Below are 21,573 nucleotides of genomic sequence, written 5' to 3'. Positions count from 1 at the left end.
TCTTTCACAGCACAGAGACAGAGCCTGCAGAAGAGAAACACCCCAGCTCCCAGTTCAGGCTCAGACACACAGAAGAGCCCAGGAAATGCTGCTGGTCGGGTGGAGTTGAGGCAAGAAGGACTTGAAGGAGGCAACTCCCAACTGGTACAGGGACCAAGACATTCAGTTAGTCAGGAAGGAGCTGTTCGGGGTCTGGCACTGGCCTGTGGGCCCCAGACACTGCCTTCTAGGGACAAGCGGGAAGGAGCAGATCAAATGACTCAGGTTCATTGGCCCTCCTGAGAAATCAGCCTGGCAGAGGCAGGTAGATGCCCTGGCTGAGGAGGGAAGGTCAGGAGTCCAGCTTTGGCTGGCCTAGGCTCCTGGAGCCCAGGATGAAAGGACGCGAGTTTTCACATTGTAGCATGGCACCGAGGAGCTGTGGGGCACCTGAGTCAGGCTATGGATCGTTCTCCCATCTCCTTCCCCGCAGACCACAGAGAGCTAGGAAGGCGAGGCCATCTGCATTCTGGACAAGATCGACAGGAGCCGAGATGCAGGTGGGGGGAGCAGAAAGGCAGATCCCTGGCAAAGGACCTGCACCCCAGAAATGAGGCCCAGAAGCACGGACCAAGCCAGAGGTCATTCCCGGGGGGGGCTTGGACTGATCATACACACACAGGCTGTGTCAGAGAGATTCCCCAGAGGGAAATGAAGGAGTCTGGGGCCTACCCCGCCCTGTGTGGCAACCTGTTCCCTTATGACCCATCAACCGTAATGGAGACCCCGATGACAGGTAGGGAGAGAGGGTGGAACCTGGAGGTGCCAATACAGCTGATCCAGAGTCCAGTTCTCAGGCCTCGGACTTAGAGTGGGCAGGGGAAGTGGGATCGGGAATAGACAGTGTAGTGTTTAAGAAAAGTGAGTGCTGGAGAGCCATGCAGATTTCTGGTCTTGGACAGCAGCCCCGCTCTCCACCAAGCTGCAGAGCCATGTGTACACTCACCTCTCCAGGCTGTAACTGTGCCAAAGCTTCAGTGGAACTCTCACTTGTCCTGTCTGAAAACTCAAAAGGAAGCAGGGTCAGCCTTGTGGCCATGGCCCCTGCCTACAGTTCTGCTCCTTCCAAAAGCCTAACACCACATCTGTAGACCCAGCCTACAAGTTACCTAGGAGGAGCCTAAACGTCTCTGTACAGACCGTCTGTCTATATTGAGTTATCAGAAATCTCCACCGCCAGGACAGTTCTTCAGTTCCTCAACACTGACCTTCTGGTCCCTCCAGGCACTGAACTGCTCAGTTACGTCAGAGCATCTTATTTAGCCTACTTAAAAGTCCCCCCTCTGGGATACTGGTCATCCCTTCGTGGATGGTCCCATGATCCCAGAATCCCATGCTTACAACCAGGGTTTTCATTACACACATCCAGGGCTCTACTCTCCAGTCCCTCTGCCTCCAGGGGCCTCGAGGCCTCTTCTGGCGGCTGTCCTTAGGGAACCAGCACACAGAGAAAGCCCTGTAGCTTCCTGAAGCTCTGCTCCATTCTCTTTCACTACGCCGTGTGGCTTGTCTGGAATGTTCCTGCTTCAGAGAGCCCGGGAGCAGAATTAGGCTCCCAGTTAGATCCGCTGCGGCCGGCCTCCCTGTTCGCCTCCCAGCTGACATCCAGAGGAGGAAGGAGGACTACACAGAAGTATACCTTCCAAACCCCCAACACCCGAGGCTCCCTGAGAAGCTCTCCTTGGCTTCCCCAGTCCACATGGACAGTCCACCTGGTATACCTCTGCTCAAGCCCAGTCTGATCTTCAAGAGCACACATGCCAGCCTCAGTTTACCCCGAGAATCTACCCCAGGAGTCCAATCCTGTGCCAGACTGGAGAGACGAGGACTCAGCCTATGCTTAGCCCCTCCCAGGTGTCACTTTGTTCCTTTTGGCCTTGTGGGGACAGGACCCAGTCACTACAGTCACTACCGCTTCTGCTCCCAGAGGCGAGGTGCCCTCAGTGTCACCCTGGCAGAGCCTCCTATCCATGCCCCCTGCCAAGCTCCTCCCCCCACTGCCTGCTGCTCCCAGGGCTGCCCATCACCCACACTGCAAGAAGTGAGGGGCATTAATGAGGGCTATGGATGTGAGCTCTGGCCAATGGGAGTTGACAAGGTGGGGGATCAACTTCACACAGGATTGCCCATGGATCCTGCTTTCTGGGACATCCATGCCAAGCTATCACGGCCCTGTAGTAAGGAAGTGTCTACTACATGCTGGCTGCCCCTGGGCTCTTCCTGCCGGTTCATAAAAGGGGTGCTGGAGGACCCTGGCAGACTTCAGGAAGACTCCCAGTACTAGTTACATTCTATTGCTGTGATAAAACACTCTCACCAAAAACAATTTAGGGGAAGACAGGGTTTATTTCCACTTACAAGTTACAGTCCATCGGAGAGGGAAATCAATATAGGAACTCAAGTGGGAAATTGAATCAGAAACCATAGAAGAATACTGCTTGCTGGCTTGCTTGGCTTAGCCAGCCAGGGAGGGCCTACCTGCCTAGGGAATAGTGCTGCCCATAGTGGGCTGGGCCCCCTGCATCAGTTAACAATCAAGACAATTCCCCACAGATACCCCCACTAGCCAGTCTGATCCAGGAAGTTCCTCAGTTAAGGCTTTCCTCTCAAATGACTCTAGGCTGTGTCAAGCTACAAAGTTCACCGTGACACTCACCTTTCAAGGTCTGACAGCAGGAGTCAGGCAGAGGAAGTGGGGTGGGGCAGCCGGGTTCGGGGCAGGTCATGAGACCGCAGTAAGTGTGGCCCTCCTGAAGGACAGAACACACCAGATTGGAAATGAGCTCTGTTGAAGAACAGCCTTGGGGCCCAGGAGAGCCTCTTTCCCTGGGAGCAAATAGCCTTGAGGTTATCCCTGAGGGAGAGGATGAAGGGAGTGGTGTGTGGTTCCTGAGCAGGGAAAGTCAGCTAGGAGTTTCCCTGTGACCCCCTAGTCCCTCTCCAGGTCCTTAAAAAGAACGTCGTCTCCAATATTCCCTCAGGTTTCACAGCCACCTGTGAGATGGGCTTTGGGATGAGGGGAGTCCTGGGGAGGAGCGGGGACCTGTGCCATCCAGCCATAGAGAAAGTCAGAGTAGAATGGACCAGAGACAGGCTTCGGGTTTTTCCTTCTGACATCAGCATCTTTCTCCCAGGCCTGCATCAGGTATCCAGCATGGGAGAGCACCACAGGGGTGAGCCCTAGGCTTCTATCAGTCTTAAAGAAAACCATTGGCCTTGAACTTCAAGGCCCACTCTGAAAGGCGAGTCTGCAGGATGTGGGACTCTCAGGGAGGGAGGAGGCTGGGCACCTTTGGAGAGTTTCACCTTCTATGAAAGACAGAGAGAGCACCCACTCGGGGTGTGAAGATCAGCTGCGAGGGTAACTGTGAAAAGCGGCTGTAAGGCCCCGTGTTCCTGTAGTCTGAGAGGTAAGGATCTTGCTCCAGAAGGGAGGTCAGAACTCAAGCCAGAGCTATGGACAGGGATGAGGGAAAGAGAGGAGAGCCATGCCTCCAGAGAGGCTGGGCAAAGGGACCACTAGAGTATCCTCATCCACCACCACCATTTCTGCGTCTTCCCACAGCCTTGTCCTAACACAGGCCTCTCCCTTTATGGGAAGCAGCATCCTACTGGGAAAAGAACACGGGCCTTGGGAGTCAGGGAGGTCCGGGTCTGGAATTTGGCTGTGTAGCCACAAGCAAGCTAACAACGGCTCCAGTTCCCATTGCTTATCTGAACAGGATGAGATCCTTCCCCTAGGGCCACTGACTAAGGACAGCTCCGTGAATCACGTGGTGCAATGTCCTGGTCTATGACAAGCGGCAGGGTCTCAGTGGGGCAGTGACCCGCTGGCCTGACAGGTCGTCATTTCCAGAGGCCGGCTGGCTTGTTCCATCTGCCCCATGGACACTTTAAGATCCACAGCCTGAACTGATGGACACTGAAGAAAATGGGGAAGCAGGCTAGAGAGAGGTGGCTTGCTGAAGCCACCCTGGGAACCAAGTTTTCCTCCAAACTGAAACAGTTCCTCCTACAGGGACTCTGGAAGCCAAAGAAACTTACAAAGCTCAGGACACTCAGAACGTTCTAGGGTGCCCAAGGCCCCTCTCCAAGATCAGATGAGCAGCAAACAGCATCTGGGGAGAAGGACTCTGGGTGGAGCTGCCAGCACATTGGGTTGGGAACTCCGAGGACTGTGACCTGAGTTGTCACCCATGTCGGGGTGGGATTTTTAGTGATGCCGTGTCTGTGAGCAAGCCACACTCCCGTAAGTAACCCACTACGTCTGTCCCCCAGGTACCACGTAGAATCGTTTCTTTGCAATATCATTGGTACCCCATCTGTGGGGAACAGATGTCAGTTCAAATCTCTTCAGGAAAAGTCATACAAGGCCAGGGCCAAGCTGGAGTTCACGCATTGCTCACTGACACCTCATCTAGCAAGCTAAAGAGCACCCCAGCAGACTCCCTCCAGGAGTCAGGGACTGCGGCCGGAGAGGCCTGGGGACAGGGAGCAAAGAGAAGAAAGGGACGCTGAGACTCACAGCACCTGTGACAGGAAGAGAGCCGCAAGAGTCTCCAAGCAAGAAGACAGCTTCCTAAGTCAGGCCATGCTTGGCGTTGCTCTGTCCCCCAATTACAGGGCTGTCAACCCTGCTGTCCCTAGGCCTTATTCTGACCACGGGCAGAGAGAGTCTGAACCTCATCTGTGTCCCAAGACTGTTGAATGGAATTCATTCATTCATTCATTCATTCATTCATTCATTCATTCTGCAGCAGCCACCTGGCATCCTCTTGCATGTCAGGCCCTGGACATGGAGCAAGAGAAGACACAGAAACAACATGCACGCATCCCCTCCCCTCCCCTCAAAGAGGTAGAGTGTCCACTGGGAAAAGTAGACACGAGCTACCCTCATTATCTGGGGATCGTGTGTGAAAAAGCCGAAAAAGGTCACCTCACCAAGCTAGGGGCAGGACGTTGTGGACCCCGGGTGTTCCCCTCCCTCCAGCCTCTCTTATCCTCACGTCATGGCCCACCCCATCCCTCTTTGTAGGAGAGACACTGGCTTGGGCCCCCGAGACTGTAGAAGGTCTTACAATACAGGTACAGAGGACACACTGGTTGGACAGGCGGGTGGGCATCAGCTCCTGCGCACTGAAGACCTCTCCATGTTGGTATGTGGTCTCATTGAGCTGGCAGGATTTTAAGGGAGCCCGAAGCCCAGAGGGGGCATGAGGATCTGCGGGTGGGAGAGCAGAAGGCGGCAATGAAATTTCCATGGATTGAACATTTTTGCCAGAATTAGGAAGACCACTTTTCTGAAGATCTCTCTCTCTCTCTCTCTCTCTCTCTCTCTCTCTCTCTCTCTCTCTTCTCTCTCTCTCTCTCTCTCCCTCCCTCCCTCCCTCCCTCTCTCTCTCCTCTCTCTTCCCCTTTCTCCACTTGGCATTTAGACTATAATCTGGCTTTGGCTTCCCAGACATTTCCCGTATCAGCTAGCCAAGAGGTCTCACTGATACACCTGACCACATGCCTCTCTCCACCGCGGCCCAGCCACCCCCTCAGTGGCTGAGGCCCATGAGTGTTCATGGAGCACTCTGGGCTTGTTTCTGGGCACCAAGAGACAGAGTTGGGGAACACTGAATGCCCACCCTCGTGGAGTTCCTGTGATAGAGTCAGGTGTGATGTTCTCTACCATCCTGGTACTTGGTGTAAACTCCTAACATTCACTGGCCACCAAGGCCAACTCCTACTCCTCATCCTGCTGGGTGGAGGGGATGGTCTCCCATCCTGGGACTCCCCTCTCATTTCTTCACAACACCGTCACTAAGACCCTTCTCTGCCCCGGGCACCAGGCCAGGCACCAGGAACAGACGAGCAAGGCTCGTCCCTGCCACCGAGAGGTTCACAATCGAAGGGTAGAGAACCATGCCACAGCAAAGACACCATGCACGCATCCAGGGGCCAGCCAGCCCCGGGTCATTCGCCCTCACTTTCCCCTTCCTTCCGCACAGCCAGAGGGACCGGAGCTCAAATGTGAAGTCAGCGTGCCAGGCTATTCTCACCTCCTTCAGCCGGTTTCTACTCTTTCTTTCCTTAACTTTACACTTTTGTTACATTTCTTCATTCGGGGGGGAAGGGGTGCAAGCTGTGGCCTGTGGTGGCGGTCAGAGGTCAGACGATAATCTTCCGAGTCGGGTTTCTCCTCCTATCATGTGAGTCCCCGGGATTGTTCTCAGGTTTTCATTTGGGGAGCTCAGGTCCCCCTACCTGCTGAGCTATCTTGCCCACCCAGTTTCTACTTCCGCTGCCTGCTTCTTCTGCAGTGTGTATCAGTTCTGGAGCCAGAGGTCTGCTGCTACCCTCGCCTACATGGGGGCTCAGAATGCGTCCACTGAGCACCTGTCAGTCCCCACACATCTGGTGGACCGGGCCGCTCTTTTCCTTCTGGAGGCTTCTTTCAACCCGGGGCTCGCAGCAGCGACAGGGGAGGAAGAAAGCCACTTACCCACACACCTGGGGCAGCACTGCTGTGGCTCCATCACAGGCTGCGAGCAGTGGAGGGGCGGACATCGGAGGCGGTAACACTTCACATGGCCGCTCTGCAAGAGACGCGTGGTCAGGCCTCGTTCCAAAGAACCACTGCCTCCCATCTGCAGGGGTCCTCTCCCCAAGCTCCCACCCCAACTGCAGAACCACGCTCTGTCTTAAGCCCCTGCATAACAGGACCCAACCCAAACTCAAGAGAGCCCTGTCCCGACGCCGCCCACTAGGCGGCTCTCACTGAGCCCACTCATCTGCAGCCTTCACCCACGGGAAGACAGACCTTTCATGGGTTTGCTTAGCTCCCGTGGCCGTGGCCCCTTTGTGGGTACGAGAAATAGAAGTAAAAGCCTTGAGCTGTCTGGGCATTGATCTTGGTGCTCTGCCCAGGCTATTTTCAACTCTATGGCTTTTTTCTTACACTACTGACTCTGAGTTTTGTGTTCAAAGGAGGGCTGTAACACAGAGGACAGTGGCCAGGCCAGGACTAAAAATCTGGTGTGGGAAAGACTTGGGTCTTTATCATCCTACTCTGCAAGTCTCCAAGAGGTCTGTGGAACCCTGGACAGAGCCTCTGGGGTTGGCACCGGAGAAGAGACCTGAAGTTCTTCATATGATCAAGTTCAGCAGGTAAAAGAGAACCAGACAAACACATGTAGTGAGAGATGAACAGAGGCCACAGCACCTTACAGAGGTTTCCCAGAGCACCAGGCCTTCTCCCAGCCCTTCCTCAGCCTCCCCACACCTTGCTCTTGGCCCTGTACCAGACTCACTGCAGTCCCCTACTCAACCATGAACTCCAAAGTACGGTTGGCATGGGGCCTGACTCCAAGCAGGCGACCGCGGAAATCTACAAGTGTGAGTGGGTGATGTGAGGAGAGAGATTCGGGGGTCAGACAGGGAGGCTCTCTAATGAATGGAGCAGCATTGATTAAACCCTAAAGCTAATCAAGTTGGCTCCAGGTCTCCAGGATGTAGTTCCCCTTTATCATCCTCTGCCCAGCAGAGGTTGTGGACAGCGCTTTGCCTGGAAACAGCTTCTTGCACCAAGGAAAACCCTAGACTGCCTGAGTCCCTCTGGAGTCCCTGCTTCCCAAGATGGCCAGAGAGAACGCCAAGGACTGATCGGAAATGGTTTGAGGGTCAACAGTGATCCCCTAGAGATCCCTCACCTGTGGAGCTTAATCAATCTTAAGCGGGTAAACTGAGGCCTTCAGTTGAGAAGCTAGGTGGAATTTGAGGGACATGTGGTCTCAAGAGCTAGAGTCTTGCACTTGCTGAAGTGATGAACAGCAGGCAGCGGTACATGGGGTGGGGGCAGCTTGGGGGTGAAAGGGCACAGAACAGGCGTGTGGCAGGGCTCTTTGTGGCCAGTGGCAACTTCACTGTAAGGTCAGATACACTGTTTTTATAGTGGCTGTGTAAATACAGATGACCTCGTGTCCTGTTCTCAACCATAGCCTGAGAGGCACTAGCACCCATACTGGGAGCAAAGAACATTCTAGAGGCTGACTGAGAACACACAGCAGCTAATCACCATCGCCAGGACCCATGCCTGCCTGGGATGCTGAGACACTTTGGGTACTTGTACTGAGCACAGGCACACAATCAGGAGAAGTGACAATCTTTCTGTTCTCAGAAGCCTGTGTCCTAGTAGCTGGAGAGGGACCATAGGGCATTAAGAAGCAGGGACAAGCTAATTTGAGGTGTTATGTTTATGGCCATGACCAAACCAGGGGATGTGATTAGACACATTTGGAAACTGTAAGAGAAGCCCTCCTAAGGAAGTGACAGGTACACTGTGAACAATGAAGGGAAAAGCTGCTGCCATTCATGAGATTAGAGGAAGATTATTTGGAGGGAAGAGTGAGAATATCCCAAATGTTGGAAGTTCAGACATGAGGCTAATGTGGCTGCAGCAGGGCGTGCGGGTGTGGAGGTGGAAGGTAAGAAGGGTGTTGATCATGCAGAACCACTAGAGGACTGGGCTAGTAGAGTGCTTGCCTAGCATGCATGAAGCCCTGGGTTCGATCCCTAGCACCCCATAAAGTGGGCACAGTGGCACACACCATGACTATTGAGGTAGAGGCAAAAGGGATACATTTGAGGTTAGCTTAGGCTACATGAGACCCTGCCCCCCCCAAAAAAAAATGATTGGATGGTTTTAAGAGCAAAGAGATACCATAGTTCTGGGTTCAGGAAAGGCCATTCTAGCTGCTTCATGGAGAATGGATTTTGAGAGGGACAGCAGAGCACCCTGTTGGTGGGCTCATGCAGTGGTCCAGATGAGAGATGAAGGTAGCTTAGATGGGGAGGAGGGGCAATGGTGGAGAGAAATGGAGGCATTTTGGCGGACTGCACTTTGGAAATATGGGCAACAGTCCTTTGGGCTGACGAAAAAGAAACTCCATGTGTGGACTCCGGGGAAGGAGACGTGAATAAGCTCCAGTGGATCACAAAACTTGGCCTTTGTCAACTGGGCCACGTGACATGTCTGGAATTTTCTGTTATGGTTTCCTTTCTGTATTCTGGCTATATTTCATGAAGTTCCTTTTTAAATGGCTTATTGGCCTCAGATGTGCGAAGGATAATAAAAACGAGGCAGCTGGAGCCATGGGGGATTGCATCCCTGTTTGTGTCTGAGTTCTACCTGGAGCTAAAATGGAGGGACAGTGGGGAGAGAGGGGAAGACCCAGGAGGAGTAACCCAGTGTCGCCTGCTCTCCACCCAGGTCTTCTCTGCCTCTAGAGGTTCTGTCTTAACCATGGATGCCCTCAGAGCATCTGCCTCCTCCCTCTCCTGGACTGTGAGGATAAGAGGGTGCTGAGGGTCTGAGAGCCAGAAATCCCAGCACCGCCCAGAAATGAGTTCAAGACATCCCAGCAGGGCCCTGCTGGCTGAGTGTCCCCTGGCCCCGCTCTTCTTGTTCTTCCATCCTCATGTCTTCCTCGAGAATTCTGCATGACACTGCTTCCTTTAGGCCACCCAATTGATTGTGCAAGGCCCAGGGAGGTTGGTGGTATGGTTTGGATGTTGAATGACCCTGAAGGTGCGGATGTTAAAGGTCCCAGGGTGAAGCTGTTGGGAGCTTCAGGAGACGAGATTTTGTGGGCAGTCCAGAGGTCACTGGGGGTGTGCCTTTGAAGACTCGAAGACTGTGGGACTTGGGCCTTGTCCTCTTTGTTTGGCTTCCTGGCCACAAAGTAAGAGCAATAAGACCAAGTGACCTTGGACAAGAACCTCGGGAACTGTGAAATGGAATAAACCTGTCTTCCTTATGTTTATCTTCTCAAGTGTTGCTTTGTGGGAATGGAAGGCTCGCGGCTACAGTTGGGGTAGCAGAAGATATGAATGCAAAGACATGGTCTCTGCCCCATTTGGTTCAGCCTTTGGCCAGATGTGAGACCTGTTCTCGGGGTCTCACCTAGGAGACGCTCATCACGGTGAACAGTAATTAGGAGAATGAGACATCAGCATCTACTACCTCCAGGCAGAGGTCCTTTACTGCTTTGGGCAAAGCCTTGAAGAACGAATATTTGGACCAGCTGAGTTGGAGGAGTGTATGCTGAAATGGGGTTAAGTGGAAGGCTAGAGGGAATTCCTTGGAAAGGAAGGAGTAGAAGTCACAGAGGCTTGGCTGGGTGGAGAGAGCAAGGCAACACAACACAAGCTAGCCTGGAGACCAGACCCTCAGTCCACCCAGGCGCTGAGCCACAGCTGCCTGGCAACATCATTCTAAGCCCGTAATTTCTGGGTGTCTGGACCTTCAGTCGGGCTGGTCTCCTAGACATACCTGATACAGGTGGTCCGGTCGCCAGAGGAACCTACCTCAGTGCAGGTACATCGCACACAGTATATCGTGCCTTGTGGTTCCAGGTAGGGGTGCCAGCTCTGGCCGGGGGTATAGATCTTCTCACCGAAAAGGCAGACTTTGCCTGGGCCTGGCAAGCCAATGAGGGATGTTAGTCTCGGGAGGTTCCAACCTGAAGCCCTGCCTCATCCCTGCTCCCAGAATGTCCGAGTTTGAATCTCAGCTGGACCACACGCTTGCTGTTGGGCGTGTTGCTGCTGCCCCTCTCTGAGCCTTGGCTGTTTACAGGGCAGTGAGGGGATCGAGCCATGAAAGGCTTTACAGATCAACACTGTGGTCTACACGGTAGTTCTTATGCATTGTGGATAACATGAGGTCCAGAAAGGACAGATTGGATGCTAAGGCCACACAACAGTTAGCACACCAAGCAGGCTAAAAGTCTGTGTCTCCTGACTCTCAGTGAATTGTTCCTCAGCCTCACACTCACACTGGTTTCCTTTCCTTTGTTCCATTTGTCTGTCCCTCTCCTCTCAGTCTCTCTTACACACACACACACACACACACACACACACACACACACACACACACACACGACATCTACCTTTCATGTATCATTAAGAATAAACTTTGAGAGCCAAGGGGATGGCTTAATGGGCAAAAGCTTGCTCCGCAAATGTGAGGACTGTGGGAGGCCAGCTCCCACCTTTTAAAGGGTTCCTACGAGGAGGGGGTAGGGATAGGAAACTTTCAGATAGGAAGATAGCGAAGAGGAGAAAGACAAACACAGGATGGCTTTGGGCGGGGGGGGGGGGGGGGGGTGCTGGATCAAAACCCAATGGCCCCGTCTGCCTCTTCGAAAGGGCTTTTTTTTTTTTTGGTTTTCCAAGACAGGGTTTCTCTGTGTAGCTTTGGTGCCTTTCCTGGAACTCTCTTTGTAGACCAGGCTGGCCTCGAACTCACAGAGATCCGCCTGCCTCTGCCTCCCAAGTGCTGGGATTAAAGGCGTGCGCCACCACCGCCTGGCCGAAAGGGCTTTTTATAACAATGCCAAGGGGCAGGGCAAAAGACCTCCCCCTTGCTAGATCAAAGCACACCGCACAGCCAAGTGTAGACCCTTCCCAACACCTGGTAACCATGCCTGTGATCAAATCATCCCCTTATGCAGCACTGCTGGATAAAGCAAGCTCAGATTCTTGGACCCTGAGTAAGTTCTCACTAGGAAGCTTCTGTATTTAGATCCTCAGCACCCATGCAGAATGTCCCAAAGGTGTGGTTAGCTTACCTGGAATTTTAGTGCTGGGAAGGCAGAGGACAGGGGATCTCTGGAGAAATCTGGTGGCTAGACTAGAGGAAACCTCGCTAGACTGGTCAAATCAGCAAGCACTGAGTTCAAGTAACAGACCCTGACTCAATATATAAGGTGGGGAGCAATCTAGAGAGACACCTAATGTCAACCTCTTGAAGCATGAATCTTAAAGGGTCTTACTAATAAAAAACAAACCCAGGGCCAGGTATTGGGGTGAACACTGGAAGATCAGAGAGACATAACAGGCCACAGCTAACCTCACCTTGCCAGTCCCTTAGCTGGTCTTGTTTCCTCAGACTGGAAGCCTCTGAGTCCTTATCCGGAATGAATCTCAGCCGAACTGCTGCTAAAAGCCTAAAGTTTAACCAGCTCTAGTTCCTGGTCCTCACGCCTTATATACCTTTCTGCTTTCTGCCATCACTCCCTGGGATTAAAGGCGTGAGTCACCATGCCTGGCTGTTTCCAGTGTGGCTTTAAACTCACAGAGATCCAGATGGATCTCTGCCTCCCAAATGATAGGATTAAAGGCGTGTGTGCCACCATTTTCTGGCCTCTATGTCTAGTGGCTGTTCTGTCCTCTGACCCCAGATAAGTTTATTAGGGTGAACAGTATTTGGGGAACACGATATCACCACAACCTCTGACATTACACATCTGGCATACACATCTGTATACATACATACGTGCACACACAATATGAACACGACACACACAGAGACAAAAATAATCTTTGTGACTTCCCTGAGTCACCTTCACTGACTTTTAGCTGTCTGTGTATCCGTTGCTAATAGGTATGTGGGTTGTTTCTCAGAATGATTGAAACACTAGCTGTGGTGGAGATAGGGTACCTGCCTCTCCTACTCCCCTGCTCTCCCCAAAGCCTCACCCTCCTCCCATTTCTAACCAATCATTGTCACCCTCACATTTTCCTAACTCCCTGGCTGGCCCAGGGTCAGGCTTCCCATTTCAACATGGCTCCCTGGGCTCCCTATGCCTCTGCCCTGTCTCTACCAGCTCTCCCCCATACAGCCACCTGGGGATCTTCCGCCCCAAATGGATAATGGCCTTCCTATAGGAAAACTCCATCGCTTGAGCTCTTCTTTTCAGAAGAGATAGGGAGGTCCAGCCAGAGCTAAGTACCCCTATGTTGAAACACGGAGAAAGACACCTTCATGTATTTTCTGTGCTGTTTTATACGTTAGTTAATGGGAGCTGGTAATATAGCTCAGTTGGTACAGTGCTTGCCCAGCAAGCACAAAATCTTGGGTTGGATTCCCCTCAGCATCATAGAAACCAGACATGGTAGCAGAGGCCTGGAACTCTAGCACTCTGAAGGTGGAGGAGGAAGATAAGAAGTTCAGGCTCATCGTCAACTCCATGAGTTTGAGGCCAACCTGGGATACATGAGACCCTGTGTGAAAAAAAGTTAATGATTTCCTAAACACTGTGTGAGAATTAATTGCTGTAATACTCGCTTAGCTTTCTCACTGGGGGGGCCACAGAGGACCTTGGGAACACACCACTCAGCTTTCTCACAGGGAGCCACGGAGGACCTTAGGAACACACAGCTTAACTTTTCCCCTACCTGTTTCCCCCCAGCCCACTGTGGAGGGTGGCACCAGACAGCAGGTCCGTTCCCCCATGATCCAGCAACTCCTGGCTGGCTGGTCTTGCCGTATCAAATGAGCTGTGTTTATCTCCCAGCCTCCCCTGGCAGAGGGTGGAACACAGGCCCAGCTGGGGTGCTGGCTAGAGCCAGTCCTGACTCTCCAAGGAGTGAATAATGTCTTTCTTTCTCAGTCCCCTCCCCCCACGAGGGAGGGGCGATTGCAACACCGTGACTACCTTAGGTCTCGGTCAGTTGCTGAAGAAACTGTGCCCTACCTTCCTTGGGGCAGTCCTCAAGCCTTGGGCTCCTGCGCCAGTTGGCATGCCTTCCCTTCCCGGCCTGCTCAGAGTGTGAGGACAGGAGCCACTCAGTCAGGGCTCCTCCCTGCCACCAACATGCCTGGCAGAAGCTGAGTCTGTGGGGGGCCTGGCAAGAGGCCTTTGGTGGCCGCAGACTCCACCCTACCATGCCCTCTAAGGTGCATGCCCAAGGCCATGTGAAAACCAGGAGGGAAGGAGACTGCCAAGCACAGCCATCCTGGTTCCAGTGGCCCTGGCACCATTGCCAGCTCCTGTACAAGGCTGTTGGCAGGAGTGCTCACCCCTGAGGCTGCAAACTCACGAGATGACACTCAGAAACATCTTACCTTCTCTCAGCCTCAGTCTCCCTATTTGAAAGCTACGCAGGGGTAGGCTATAGTCTCCAGAGGTTTCCCGCATAGTCTATGAATCCATGATTTCACGTTTCTGGGATTCAGGACTTAAGAGTTGCATGTTTGTAAAAGCCCACGTTTCACTACATCTCGACGCTTCCAATGGGCTTGTTTGATGCTGTGGTTATGAGATGGCTTGACTGTTCCACAGTTCTTTGAGGTTCTGGTGGCTGGCTGCATCCACCCTAGGCTCTCAGGCCCTCCAAGGAGGATTAAGATGAAGTTCTGGGAACCACTGGGGTCAGTCCCCTGTGCCAATGAGAAGGAGGCAGCGTGTTCTTCACATCTCCCTCTCTTTGTCCTCCATAGCTTCTGCCTCCTCTCCTGGCCCTAGCCCAGCCCCCTCTCACCCATCACCATTTCTTATTCCACCCACCTGTGCCCAGCTCTCTTTCCATCTAGAAATAAGCATGTCTTAATTTCTAGGCCCTTCTGTGGTCCCAGAGGTCAGGGCTTAAATAATAGATTTAGCTTTTATCTGAAGCCCAAGTTGAGTTAAGCTACTTAAGTATCCCATGTCCAATTCCACATCTGTTCGGTGGGACTTGTAATATACTATGTCTTGGGGTTATTCTAGGATTAAGTCAGATCCTGTACACACCATGCTTACTGTCCGACACAGATTACAATGTATGTTCATTTAAGTAGTGCGTAAGACCAGACTGACAAAAACCAGATCTGGGTGCCGGCTCTACACTTCCTTAACGGTCTATTTCTCACGGTATCTGTTTGCAGAGTTCTCGGGGCAGTCTCCAGCACCTCCTAGCCATGAATATCATAATACCCCAGAGATCACAGCTCCAAAGTTTCCTCATTCACGAAGCTCCTGGACTCTTCTATCTTCACTCAAAAGCCAGTCCTGTCTCCCATAATGTCACCAGCGCCTGTCTGGACCTCAGCCTGGGAGGCAGAGCTAAAAGTGGTTCAGGAGGTTGGGCAGAACATCGGAAGGCAGGACTAAGAGGTGAGAGGCTGGCTGGGGAAGGAGGGATGGGAGCTTATGATGAGGCCTCGGAATCAAGAGGGCAAAGGGCAGCTGTGGAAAGCATTAACTGAGTTGCAAGGTGGCATGATCAAGCCTGCATTTTAGAAGTGTCACTGTGGGCCATGGGAGTTGAAAGCTAATTGGAGGGCCAGTGGACAAGGGACCAGGAAAGAGCTATGGCTGTCCCCCTGGTGAGATAGTACCACAGCTGGACCTGAAGGGAGGCGACAGTACTTGATGGCAAAGGCACAGATTGAAGAAGCATGTTTGTAGGCTCCAAGGGCAGGCTATAGGGCAGACTGGGCAGGAAATGATGCAGAGGGCAGAGGAGCAACCAAGGAGGGGATGGAGGTCTGAGTGCATGTGATGCCAGGGTGGTCCAGAGCCACCTGCAAGGCAGGGGACAAGCACGGTAGCCTGAGGCATTTGGCAACAGGAAAGTGAGCAGAGTGACAGAAAGTGACCACAGTGGTTGTAGCACCTGGGCAGGGGCCAGAAAATGACATATCACTGACAGCAGGGTACTTGGCACCATGGGCTGTGAGCGTCATCATCATTAGTAACAGGAGAGAGCTTCTTGACACTCACTGATTTGGGGGAACTTCTGCATCTCAAATCTTACAGCCAGTCATGAGAGAGAGAGAGAGACAGAGACAGACAGACAGACAGACAGACAGACAGACACACACACACACACACACACACACACACACACACACACACACAGGGGTGGTGGCAGAGACACCAAGCAGGATCTTGGAGATGTTAACAAGGATCAGGAAGGGAATGGCTCGCTAGGCATCTGGAGCCACCTGCAAAGACACAGAGGCTGGAATGACTATGCTAGGACAGCGAGAGGGGGTCTGAGGGGTGCTAGCCCCCCACAAGAAGCACCCACCTCCATAGGTCACACCGAGGCTCCTTGCCTACTTTGACAGACTGAAAATGTTTGGACTTAGTTTATCTGGTCTCGATTCAGGGCAGCAATATTTTCCAGACAGACTTCAGATGGCCCCAGGTCACCCACCCGGCTTTCCCTGCTGGCTCCCAGATCCATTTTTAATCACTCCTGTTTGTGGTGACCCTGTTTTCAGTCTCAGCCCTCTTGCTGAGGCTCTCACTCATCACTTCAAAGTCCTCCCTCCTCCTCCACCTGGAACACACTGCCAGTGTTGGACCAGCCCCCTCTCGCTCTTTTCAAGACAGTTCACATGCCACTGCCCCCACAAAGCCACCCCAGCCCTGCAGGACCCTGGCTTCACCTTCAGGACTGAGGGAAGCTTGGTTACAATGTGGTCCGAATTCTTAGCACCATGAACTGGAAACATTTGTTGTGTGGATGTGTCCTCTGTACCAGACTGTGTGAGAGGAAGGGACAGATGTTGACCCTTCTGCCTGGTGCAGAGCCTGGGTAGAGTTAGTGCTTGATGGATGGATGAATGCATGCATGGGTGGATGGAGTTAAGGATGCAGCTACAGTGGAAGAGCCAATTACAGCCTTCAGTCCCAGAAACCTCTCACCTTAACAACAACAAAACCCAGCATCACTGCCTGGGAAGAGAAGGCAGGTACGCCATGCCACATCACATGAATCAACCTCTCACCTCCCTTCCAGCTCTTGGCTACTGACTCCCAAAACCACCTGCCAAACCAAAGAACACAGAGGTCAGGAGCTTGGGACAGCTGAGGGCACAGATGACTCCCCCATCTTTATGAGCAAGTCAACATTCCTCAAATGTCCCCCTCCCAGTGCACCCCACAGTCTGACCCAAAACATTCATGCAACGACAAAGGTCTCGTGGGGGGCAAGTTAAGGGTGGGTAGTGTGCCTAAGGACTCTTCCAATAGCAATCAGAAAAGAACAGAAAGCAGCTCCTGGGGAGGCTGGAGGAGGCCATGGAAATACACCACGAGGTTCAGGGACAGGAGAGAGAGGGCTGGAAAATTGTAGTAAGAATTCAGAAAATCTGAGTGAGCCAGACTGCCCAGAAACGTGAGCATTCGGATCCCACTTGTACCCACACACTCGTATTTTATTCACACAGACAAACTCCCTCCCCTCTAAGACATAAGCCTTGCCCGAGGCTCCGGCTCTCCTTGAGGGAGGCCCCTTAATGGAATTACAAGAAATGCCTCAGTGGCTTAGCTGCGCAAGCTAGCAAAAAAGAATACACTTCTCTGAACACAGATCCCTTCATCTGGACACAGCGGGCATTTAGAAGCATAGAACTTCCAAGAACAGAATCGTCGAGCCAAGAAGGGTGTCTCTATTAACTATCAAAGAGAACTGGCCACATTCTATTTCGAGTGAGTGTATACACTTACAGTCATAGACTCCTAGAAAGCCAAGGACTCAGACTATGTCCAGTCCCTGTATTCTAGAGGAAGTGACACCACCACCCCACCACCACCCCGTGAGGGAGAAATCAGGACTGGCCAGAGATCCTAGATCTTTCCCAGCAGAGTCCACATTCACTCCGGAGCTCTGGAGGGGATGCTTATAGAGATGTCTAAGTGACAGGACCAGAAGAAATGGCTTCCACTTGCAAGCAAAAGGACTCAGCTGATAGACAGTGAAGAATTCCTGAGTACAAGAATGGGCAACAGGCTTGGGTCCTGCCCAGAATGGTGCCTGATCTTTGTGCCGCACCTCCCAGGGACACCACTCTCACCCTGGTCCTCCTCTTTGGGAGTTCAAGATATTCAAGGTCCTTTTCTCTGAGCCTGTGGGCGCCATGGCCTGCGGCTGAGGGAACTTGAGAGGCCAGCCCTGGAACAGGTGCTCCTGCACAGCTGTCTTGGGGCTTGCGGCCTGGAGCCAGTGAGTGAGGCAGAGACCTCTACTGGTGGGAGTGGGGAGGTGCAGAACCCCGTGGTTAGAAAGCCAGACACAGGGCCTGCCCAGGGCTGGGCTTCAGGCCTTCCCTTTTCCCTGCTTCCCACCCAGTCATGCGCATCTGGACAGATGGACAGAGAGAGGTGACTAAGCTGCACAGCAGGGCAAGATTCCATAGTGGTAAGTGTCCCATATACATATTTCCCTAGACCTCCCCAGGCACATTTTCTTAGGGGCTGCTCATCTGGTCCTCCCCACAGGGCAGAATACCTACACTCTCCCAAAGTCAAGAGGACCCAGGAGGAAGATGAGGACATCTTAAAGACAGGCAGTTAATGCTACCGTGGTCCTCAGACATCACCCGTTTAAGGGCAAGCATCTTACCTCACAGGTGGCAGAGGCAGGGGAGGATGCAGTACCTGAGGTTACATTTGGAACCAGGGATAGAGCAAGCACTGTGGCCCTGACATTCTGAGTGTGAGTTTGCCTTTGGAAGCAGAGCATATCTGAGGCCCTTTTGTCCGGGCCTGCTTCTGGGGTCTGAGATTCCATCCCCTGGGAACCAGAGCTCCAATTCCCATGAGGGCTGGGCTCTCATTTGGTAACTGACTCTTCTCCTGAAAGTAGTGTGGACGAGAAACCTGATGCATGTTGGATCGTTTGTGAGGACACAGTGCAGAGAGAAGCAAGTTCTAGAGAAGGCGTCGGACATGAGATAAAGAACGGGGCCACTCCTGGGTCACAGAGGGCATGAATGACCAGGGTAGGACCACACAGATGTGACTCCACCTGGGGCTGGGGTCATCACCAGTCAGAACCAGGCCAGAGCCTCCAGCCTGCGTGACGACTCCAGCCTCAGGTGGAATTGGGGTTCAGTCCGTGCTGAGGGCTGGACAGTTAGGGCTCAGCTTACAGCCTAATTGAGACTCAGTATGGATCTGTGGGCGGAAGGAGAGCCAGAGAGAGAATAAATAATCTTGGCTGAGCAGCCTTGGACTTCAACTAAGGAGTGTGCCCAAACCCTTACTCCTGGGCGCTGGGTGTGCTTCAAGGTGTGGCCACCTTGGAAGTCTATCCCGCACACACGTGCAAACACCCATCTGTTGACACCGTTTATAAAAGCACTCTGGAGGTCACCAGGAGGCTTCATATACACCATACACTTGAGATCTCTCTTCTACTAAGACTTCATATGAGACCCTGGAAAGGATACTAGCAGGACAGGCGTGTACAGTATGATGGCAAAAGTCACAGACCAACATCAGCATTAGGCTCAGAGACAGCTGAAGTGTCCTAACTCACATGACCAGTAAATGACAGATCTGGGGTTAGGATCTGGGTCTCTGTTCCTTTCTCCGTGGCTCTGTAGTAGTCCCCCCCCCTCCCCCGCTTTCAGCTTAACTCTAAAAATAGGTAATTTGATGGATAGACACAGAAGAGAAAGCTCTCCCAGCCTTGACAACACCAAGATCTTAACACTCCTCCCGAAACGCCAGGTCACCTCACCTTAGTGACAGTCATTTTCTTGAGTGCCTGGAGCTCTGTATTGACAAGGCTCTGAGGAAGAGAGCATACCTCAGAACCTGGTGACAGATGCGGACTAGAAGGCCAGTGGAAGCGCAGAGGAGGGGAGGTCAGAAAGTGAGCAAGTCGCCAGGCAGAGGTGACCCAGGCAGAGGTGACCCAGGCAGAGGTGACCCAGGCAGAGGTGACCCAGGCAGAGGTGACCCTGAAGCTCTGGAGGGCTGGTGGTCATGGGGGGGGGGTAGAAGGGGCTTCGAGTAGCCTCTGGCCATCCTCAGAGCGGATCTCCCAGGGCAATGAGATTGGGAAGGGAGCTGCAGGGCCAGGGTGGGTACCGATCGATGTCCTCGGAGACTAAGCCTCTTCCGGTAGACAAGCAGGCAGGCTAGGAGGAAACCCTCAAGGTTCGAGGAAGGACAGGGGACATTTACCGAGTATTTGGCATTTTGCTAGGCATCTGAAAGCACTGCTTCCTCTGACCCTTCCCCAGACCCTTCAGACCCCTGGTTAGTAGCTCCCCTTCACAGATGAAGAAATTGGGGCTCACAGAAGTTTGAAAAGCAACACAGGTGTAAGAGACAGAGTCAAGGCTAGAACCCAACTCTGAACTTTCTCTGTGTCCTGTTCATGAGGACATCTATGAATCTCCAGCCCCTGGCAGGCTAGGGAGTATCAGACAGACATGCAACCTTCCCCTCACCATAAGAAACAAGACAGAATCCAGCCTCAGCAGCTCTACACAGCCAGGAGCCAGATGGAAGCAGAGGTGACTGGCGGGCTGCACTGTGGAGATGGAAGGTTCTCAGCTAAGAGATGGGCAACCGGGGTCTTCAAGCTAGGCTCTGCCCCTGCAGCCTGGAGCAAAATACTACCCCTCCTTGGCCTCTGTTTCTTTACCAAGGGACTTCAGAAGGGGTTACCAGCTAGAGGGGGCAGTTAGGAAACCGGCTGTGGGCCTCCATCACCTGCTCGAGGCTACATTGTTTTTGAGGAGGAAACTCCGGGCAGGTGGCTGATATACTTCGGGGAAGCTACCTTGTAACACACCTATACAAGTTGTCCTGCCTGCTCCCTGTCATTGAATACCCATAATGGTTTGGAGAGTCTCATTTTATAGATTAGAACAGAGACGGTGAGGGGTCTTCCGTGTCTGACTCCCACCGGATGGTATTCAGTGGGGCTAGGATGGTGAAAACGCCCATCTAGCTCACCATGCCCTGATACCTTCTAGAGTCGCACAGCCCCACATCAGGATGCCTTCCAGACACTGTGAGGCAGGATTTGGAACTAGAGCTTCGGACAACTTTCTTCTCTTGGCCCTGCCTAAGATCACGCATCTGTTAAATGTGAATGACGGCACCTCACTGCAGTATTGTGAGCCTCAAAACAGAGAAAGGACTAGAAAGGTCACCCTACTTTGTTCATCTTTTTGCCCAAGAGCTCTTCCACACAAAGCCTTTCCGTCTCCATCACACTCCTTCCCTGAGGCGACACACCGTGCTGCTAGGAACATGGTCCCTTTCCACAATGCACACCATCCTGCCCGTCCAGGGCAGCAGCCCCCTGCACGGAGTCTTGCCAAGCCCTTGTCTTTCCCAAGACTCACCAGCCCACACTGGTCGTGGGGGCACTCCGGCCATGCAGGTGATGCCCGGATGAATTCACAAGTTAGGATTCCCCAGGTCCTAACACGATCCAGGAACATCCCAGTGGTCCACATCCCTCCCCTGCCTGTCCAGACTCTGCCTGGTTTCTACTTACGGGCTCGGGCTTGCGAGTCCAAGGGGAACCAGAGCATCAGGAGTCCCAGCAAAGAGGAGAAGATTCTCACCCCGGGAACCATCCTTCCTGGCCCCAAGGTCAGACAACCCCGGGATGAGCCGGGAGAAAGTAAGACTCTGAGAGGAACACAATTAAGTCCCCAGGATCGAGTAGGTCCGCTGCCTGAGGAGTCGGAGAAGCAAGAAGAGGTGCCAAAGACAGGAGAGGTCTCAGGTGGGGATGAGAGGCCGGGGACAAGGAGAAAAGGGAGGGAGATGGAGAGATGGGGAGATGAGGAGTTAGAAGAAGGTCCGGCAGGAGGAGAAAACGATGGCAGAAAGGGAGAAGGTGCTAGCTAGAGAACCGGGTCTGCGGGACGCGCGGCTCTCTGGGCTCAGGGCTCGGGTGGCGCTGGCTAGCAGCAGGCGCCGTGGTGCGGGGTCCGGCACCGGCCTGGGGCGCGAC

General features: G+C 53.0%; 1 protein-coding gene across 1 annotated transcript in view; it reads right to left on the bottom strand.

The window, feature by feature from the left end:
- The window catches only part of Chrdl2 (chordin like 2), a 29,545-nt gene extending 7,972 nt beyond the window's left edge, over nucleotides 1–21,573 (bottom strand). The window contains exons 1-6 of the mRNA XM_006982153.3: nucleotides 21,109–21,573; nucleotides 10,393–10,505; nucleotides 6,530–6,623; nucleotides 5,118–5,260; nucleotides 2,696–2,789; nucleotides 986–1,038 (exon numbers count right to left, since the gene is read on the bottom strand). Of these exons, the coding sequence (XP_006982215.1) occupies nucleotides 986–1,038; nucleotides 2,696–2,789; nucleotides 5,118–5,260; nucleotides 6,530–6,623; nucleotides 10,393–10,505; nucleotides 21,109–21,190 (579 nt within the window). The 5' untranslated portion in view covers nucleotides 21,191–21,573. The remainder of the gene's footprint in view (nucleotides 1–985; nucleotides 1,039–2,695; nucleotides 2,790–5,117; nucleotides 5,261–6,529; nucleotides 6,624–10,392; nucleotides 10,506–21,108) is intronic.

Source organism: Peromyscus maniculatus, chromosome 1 (assembly GCF_049852395.1).
Source record: "Peromyscus maniculatus bairdii isolate BWxNUB_F1_BW_parent chromosome 1, HU_Pman_BW_mat_3.1, whole genome shotgun sequence".
Taxonomy (NCBI): domain Eukaryota; kingdom Metazoa; phylum Chordata; class Mammalia; order Rodentia; family Cricetidae; genus Peromyscus; species Peromyscus maniculatus.
This window is presented reverse-complemented; position numbering and strand designations above follow the sequence as displayed.